Below are 7,108 nucleotides of genomic sequence, written 5' to 3' on the forward strand. Positions count from 1 at the left end.
AAAAAAAAGAAAAGAAAGAAAGAAAAAAGAAAAAGATGTGGCTGAGGCCATGAGTACTAGTGTGCTCTTAGAAGTGATCAGAGTTTTGTATTATGCAGAACAATCTGAAAACGTACATAGGAAGAACAGATGGGTATATGGAAGGTAAAGGTAATCGGAGGCTGATATGTTGTTGTTAGGAACTGTCAGCTTAATCCTAACTGAAAGTTTAAAATAAAAACATAGCTTATGCCAGTGATCTGCTCCTGCCAGTGTTCTGTACCAGAATGGTACCAAAGGAGTGGTACAGAAGGGACCCTTTGTCCACAGACTTAGAGGTTTTCCCATGTGACACTTAGGGGCCCACTACTTATCCCCAAGTAGCAAAATCTGGTAATTTTTGAGTGTTTGCCTTGCACCAGATACTGTTTAAAGTACTTTCAGTCATCAGAAGCAACCTGATAGGTGGATACCACCCCCCTTTTTTTAATCAGTTTTTTAAGATAGGGTCTTACTATGCAGTCCAGGCTGGCCTCAAACTCACAGAGATCCTCCTGCCTCAGCTCCCGAGTATAGGTAGGTGTTACTCTATAGCTGCAGGAACTGCAGCCCAGTGAAGTTAAGCAACTTCCTGCAGCCACTCGATGAGCCAGATGCGACTAGCCAGTGAGAGACTGGGCTCTGAGGCGGGGCCGCGTGCCCAGACCAGTGCTGACCCTGGCTTCCCTCGCTGTAGGAACCAGGAAAGGAGGAGCAGAGGAAGAGATGACTCATCAGTAGACTTTGCTTTTCAGAGGTCTTCTCCAGATAATACCAACAACGCGGTGAAATCTAATGAAGAGCCTCTCCTCCGAAAGAGCTCCCGCCGATTCGTCATCTTCCCCATCCAGTACCCCGACATCTGGAAGATGTACAAGCAGGCGCAGGCATCCTTCTGGACGGCAGAGGAGGTAGGTGCCGAGGCCTCTGTGTCAGGCGCAAGCCCTTTGCCTCGAGGAACTGGGCAGCGTTAGCCTGGAGACAGAGTAAGATGGGTGTGTGAACAGGGTTTGGAGGTGCTGAGACCAAGTCTGGCGTGCCATCTCGTAGGTTAAACTGTTGTCTAGAAACAAGTTTCTTGCTGCCAAGAAGCATCTCATCCTGCCAGATTTTTACTTTTCATTTTTTTCTAAGTACTGGGGATTGAACCTAGAGCCCACACACTTACCATCCTATGGAGCCAGAGCACAGCACTGAGGAATGCTTGAGGGCTCGGAGCTCCCCAGGCTAGCGGCCCTGAGGACGGGGGGCACGTGGGGTGGGGGTAAGAGGCGAGCTCATTAAGCTGAGGGTGTGATGTGACATCAGCCTGCCAGATACATAAAGGAAAACCTCCCATCTAGAAAGAGGGCGTGGGCTCACCACAGGTATACTCTTTTTGTTTTGGTACTAGGGATTGAACTCAGGACCTTGGTGCTTGTTAGGCAGGTACTTATGCTGTTGAGCTATCTCCCCAGCCCCATTGTCTCTTATTTTTCTTTATTTCTCCATCCTCTCATAGACTATCCCCTCCCCCCCAAATTTGAGAGCTGTGCTGGACAAGGCAGTACCTGGCTTTGTGCGTGTGTGTGTGTGTGTGTGTGTGTGTGTGTAGAAAGCTCGCCATGTAGTTCAGTTTGAACTCACTATGTAGTCCAACCTCATGGGGATCCTCCTGCCTCAGCCTCCCAAGTGCTGGGATTATAAACATGCACCACCTTGCCCAACTTGATCCCTGGCCATTTAAAACATTGTTTTGTTTTGGTACTTAGGCTGAGGCAGGAGGATTGCTGACTCAAGATACTGACTCAAAAAAAATTTATTTTTTGAGGTAGGATGTCACTAAGTCAATAAATTGTCCAGGGTGGGCTTGGAACTTGCAGGCTCCTGCTATGCCAGTGCATCTAGTTTTGATTCAGATTTTTCACAGTTGATGGGTTTGATATTGGTTATTGAACCCTCAGCCTTTGTGCTGAGCTATATCCCTAGCTCTTTTTATATTTTATTTTAAAACAATCTTACAAAGTCACCAGGTTTCCCAGGCCAGGTTTGAACTTGTAATCTTCCTGCCTCACCCTCCCAGAGTGCTGGGATGAGAGGTATGGGCCACCACACTGGACTCATTAGAACCAGGGATTGAACTCAGAGCCTTGAGCTTCCCAGGCAGGCACTTAGGCTGCTGAGCCATCTCGCCCCACGGTTTTCTATTTTTAAGCAGACTTTTGGTTGCTGAGCCTGAGTAGGGCTCGTGTCTACCTGGGTCAGCAGAGCGAACAAAGCTGCAGCCCCTGCAGTCCAGCAATGAGAGGGGCGCTCTGGGAGCCCTGCTGCCCCTGCACCCAGCGGCCAGGCACCGTGGGGCCACGTGACGGGGGCGTCCTGCGGAGCTCGGTCATCTGCGGCCCGCCAGGCCATGTTGACTGTGTCCTGCGCTGTGGCCACTGGATTCAGAGCTGGGAGCACAGCTCCAAGGTGGGGCGCCTGGTGTGCTCTGCCGAGCACGATGGTGAACCTTTTAGAGCGCTCAGTGATCCTGAGGGCCTGCTCTGGCACACGTGTCACAGTTTGCCAGTAGTGGCCTGAGGGACAGCGGTGCAAACCTTTCCTTGACGGGGACGTTTCCCACTTAGGAGATGAGTCCCGGATCCCGGTCCTGTGGTGGGGCCCGTAGGTCCTGCGTGGTCACCCAGGGTTTCATGGACAGCTGGTTCCTGTCCTGTGTGAGGGAGGCTCGTCTCTGCCTCTGCGTGTGCACTTGCCTGCTTCTCGAGACAGATTCTGTGGGTGTGAGCACACCTTGGGGGTCTCGGGCTTGCACCAGGCTGCCTGCACGTGGCCTCAGCCTCTTTGTTTCCTCAGTCAGGTGGACTAAGAGTACCAGACCTGTTGGGTGGTTCAGATTATCAAGATTTGTTTTTCTTTGCTTTTTGGTTTTCTTAGCTTTTTTTTTAAACTTTTTTTGCTTTTAGGTTTTCTGAGTGAGGGTCTTGCTTATAGCTCAAGCTAGCCTTGAACTCACTGTGTAGTCCAGGCTGGCCTCAAACTCACAGCAATCCTCTTGTCTCAGCCTCCTGAGTGTTGGGATTACAGGCCTGCGCCACCGTGTTCAGCTCTAGTGAGATGTTTCGAATGGCAATTGGCACTGGGTAAGCACCAAACAAATGTAAGCTACTGTATCACTTACATTGAGAATGGGGCTGGCAGATTTAACCTGGAAGTCCTACAGGCAGTGCTCACCTTTGTCACACTGGTGACCTTTGCTGTGTCGTACCTGACACAGTTAGTTTAAAAAAAAAAAAAGCTAACCAAAACAAACACCCGCCGCCACACCTGAGTGTCCCCAACGGTCTGTGGTTTTCAGAGTGCTTTGTAAGACACGGTCCAGGGGGTCAGGGGACACACAGGTGGCATTTTATTTGTTGTATGACAAAGTCCTTGGGATACTTCGGTTTCTTGAAATTCATTTGGAAACACCATTTGCTTGTCACGGTTGTAATGAATGTCCTATTGCAACTAAGAAACACTAGTTTTTCCAAACTAAAATGTATAAGTTAACATATTTTATAATAAGATTCAAATACATGTTTAAAAGGAGAATCAAACACTTTAGCTGACTTGTTTTACATTTAGGCAAATTATGTAAATTACCATGTTATCAACTTTAGACTTTGTTTTATTTTTTTGTTTCGTGGTGCTGGGGCTTGAACCAGGGCCTCATGATGCTAGCCAGGCATTTGAACACCTGTATCCTCAGCCCTATTTTTATTTTGAGACAGGGCCTTGCTAAGTCACCCAGGCTGGGCGCGAACTCGCTGTCCTCCTGCCTCACCTTCCAGGTCGCTGAGACAAGTGCCATCACACTCAGCCAAGACTCTTGTTTAATCAGTGCTTGAATGTAATTTCCAAGTGTAAACCCTGATTCAGAGGACAAAGACTGGGTGTGTGGGAATTATTTTAAAGCTACGCAGGTGATTTTGAGTGAGCTGGCATGTTAGGTTCCAGTGCTGTGACAGACTGCCCGAGAACAGCAGCTTGGAGAAGGAGAGGGGAGGGCGGGCCGTGGCTCCAGCCCCTCCCCTCCCTGGCCTCCTCCACCAGGGTTTCTACACCTCTGCAGCTTTGAATCAGCTGGGTGTGCTGGTGCCAGCCCTTGGGCAGCTGAGGCAGCAGGATTGCCCCAACTTCAGGCCAGACTAGAATACACAGCAGGGCCCTGTCTCAAAAAACAAAAACAGAAGATAATTTTAAAAAGATCCAAACATCAAGAATAGTCACAAATACGAGGCAAAGTCATTTTCTGCATGCTGTTCCTTTTGTCTGTCGATAGCGCTGTAGCTTGCTGTGCCCTGCCACAACGCGTGTGCCCTGCCGCGACGTGTGTGCCCTGTTGTGACGTGTGTGTCTCGCCGCAATGTGTGTGCCCTGCTGTGACCTGTGCCTTCTAATAGATGTGTGTACTCCAAGCACCCGTGTCTCTGCAGGGCCCAGTTTTATAGTTTTCAGTAACTTGACACCCTTCTTTTTAAAAAATGTACTTAGTACAGGGTCTACAGGGTCTCACTATACAGATCGGACTCATAGTGACCTTCCTGTTTTCAGCCTCCCAGCCTCTGGGATTACAAGTGTGTGCCACCGCACCCAGGCTTAATGCCTGGCTCAGCGCGCCCTGGGGGCAGGGCCAGCACAGCATGCTGGGGATTGAACCACCAGCCCCTGTTCCTGCTTGCAGGCACTTTAATCTGCGGAGCTATTTGGCTAGCCCTAGTCTGCTATTTGGCTAGCCCCTGACACCCTTCTTGAAATGACTGTTACACTAAGTTAGATATGCATTTATGTTATTTATATTGTATTCTTAGTTGAAATAACATCTAGTTGGCTTTGACCAAAAACAAACAAACAAAAAATCCAAACAGAAGCAGTTGGTTTGCAGTCAATATTTAGATTGCGGAATTGAGAATGTGCTCATGTGAGGTAAAACTAGGGAGGAAGATTTGTTTCTAGAAGGGAGTATGACAGGTGTAGTTTTGCAAGGGCAAGCAGAAACCAAAATGGCACCCAGATTGGAGGCAGATTTATTACATGTCCAGTAACAGGCCCTGATCTCTGGTGGTCTGGGGCTTCTATGGGATAAGTAAGCAGGAGGTAGAGAGGCAGAGTGGCTCGTCAGTGGGGATTGGCTTACACAGCGTGCGTCACAGTGACCAGCCATTTCTAAGAGAGCAGAAGCAACCGGAACTGGAAGAGGACCTGTTATGTGGGCAACTAAGAAACAGGATACTGGCTCGTGGTGCATTTTGTGCCACAATATAAATAAACTGGTGAGATATTTTGAAACTGAGTGTTCTAGCAGAGAACTTTAAATCTCAAGCATGAACACTTCATTATTCAGATTCACTCTCAGGACCGTGAAGATGTCCCTTCACTCACTGCACCGAGCTCCTGCTGGAACAGCCCTTGCTTCTCAGCTGAGGCATTTCACAGGATGGAGACAAACCCTGGCACCGAGGTCGGCGGCAGGCTTGTACGGAGTCTTCAGCAAACCTTCAGATGACACCGTAAAGAAGAGCTGTGGAAGAGAGCGCAGCGACTGCAAGGGGAGCTCGCAGCTTGTGGGACAGGGACACTGACACTTCAGAGACACCCCCAGGGCCCGGACGGAAGCTTCTGTCCCCCCATCCTGTGGCGAGGTGCAGCCCCCCGCGGCCAAGTCCAGTTGGAGGGCAGTGCCCTTAGGAGAAGAGGGTGTCTGGAGGCGGCCCTCCCCACAAAGCTGCCGGCTGTCCCTGCAGACCTACTGAGACAATGACAAAGACCCACTGTGCCATCAGCCACCTGTCTGGGGGCATTTGGTATGGACACCAGGGCTGACCAAGACAGCACCGAACATCTAATGACAGGTTTAGAGCTGTAGATTCCCAGAGGAAGTCCTGCCTGTGAAGCACGGTAGAGCCTGCAGGGTTGCCTGCCTGCCACTTGTTTTGGGTGAATTGATTAGTTAAATCGTAGCTGTAGTTGGTGGGCAGGTGCTTAGCTGTCCGTCTAACTTCCCTAATAAATGTGCTGTAGCAGCCAAACAGCTGGATTCTTTTTTTTTTTGCGGAACCAGGGATTGAACTCAGGTCCTTGTGCTTGCCAGGCAAGTGCTTATTCTACTGAGCCATCTCCCTGGCCCCTTATTTGCTATATTTAAGTTATTCAATATGATGTTATAATATTCATATATAGTCAGGCATGGTGGCATGCACTGTCATCCCAGCTACGTAGGAAGTTTAGGTAGGAAGATCACAAATGCAAGGCCAGTTCGAGCAACTTACTGATACGCTGTCTTACAATAAAATACAAATAGAGCTGGGGCTCTAGCGCAGGGGTATAGTGCTCGCCTGGCATTAGGACTTATGTCTCAGTGTCCCCCAGGGCCTCATGCGGTCATGGGTGGGGCTTTCCAGTGGTGGCTGGATTTGGGGTATGCGCTGCTGGGGTCACCGATGTGATGCCAGGACTAAGGCTGCCCCTCCCTGGGTGTGAGAGCTGCCTGCCCTGGGTAGGGAACCTGGAGAAGATGCAAGGGAAAGAGTCACTGCTTACTGCTGGCTGCTTGCTGCCGCTGCCAGCCCTCTTTTGTCATGAGCTGTTCTCTGTGATGCTCCTTTGCTGCAGAGCCTGCCTCAGAGAAGCCGAGTATGGACTGAAACCCCTCCAGCTGTGAGCTAAATAAACCTTCCCCTCTTTAATTTTTTTCTTTCTTTTTCTTTTTTTTTTTTGGTGGAACTGGTGATTGAACTCAGGCCCTTGTGCTTGCCAGCCCCCCTTTAACTTTGGGTGTTGGGTATTTTGTCTCAGCAATGAGAGAAAAAGAACTAAGACACGTAGCATGTATGAAACCCTAAGTTCAATCCCTAGGATGGTGCTCGCTTCAGCAGCACATATACTAAAATTGGAACGATACAGAGATTAGCATGGCCCCTGTGCAAGGATGACACGCAAATTCGTGAAGCAGTCCATATTTTTCTGGCACAGTGGATTAGGAAACAAAATCCAAAAATATGCTGTATACAAGAAACAGATTTCACTCATAAGGACATTCATAGGCTGAAAGTCAAAGGATGGAACA

The 7,108-nt window shown here is 49.2% G+C and overlaps 1 protein-coding gene and 1 non-coding gene across 2 annotated transcripts in view; both read left to right on the forward strand.

Moving 5' to 3' along the window:
• Positions 1–7,108, forward strand: part of Rrm2b (ribonucleotide reductase regulatory TP53 inducible subunit M2B) — a 39,662-nt gene that overhangs the window by 4,401 nt on the left and 28,153 nt on the right. The window contains exons 2-4 of the mRNA XM_023702346.1: positions 774–987; positions 2,628–2,664; positions 5,387–5,552. Of these exons, the coding sequence (XP_023558114.1) occupies positions 774–987; positions 2,628–2,664; positions 5,387–5,552 (417 nt within the window). The remainder of the gene's footprint in view (positions 1–773; positions 988–2,627; positions 2,665–5,386; positions 5,553–7,108) is intronic.
• On the forward strand, positions 6,902–7,005 carry LOC111812891. Its single transcript, XR_002818266.1, has one exon. It is a non-coding gene; the product is annotated as a U6 spliceosomal RNA (small nuclear RNA).

The sequence above is a fragment of the Octodon degus genome, unplaced genomic scaffold (assembly GCF_000260255.1).
Source record: "Octodon degus isolate 3935 unplaced genomic scaffold, OctDeg1.0 scaffold00148, whole genome shotgun sequence".
In the NCBI taxonomy this organism is placed as follows: Eukaryota; Metazoa; Chordata; class Mammalia; order Rodentia; family Octodontidae; genus Octodon; species Octodon degus.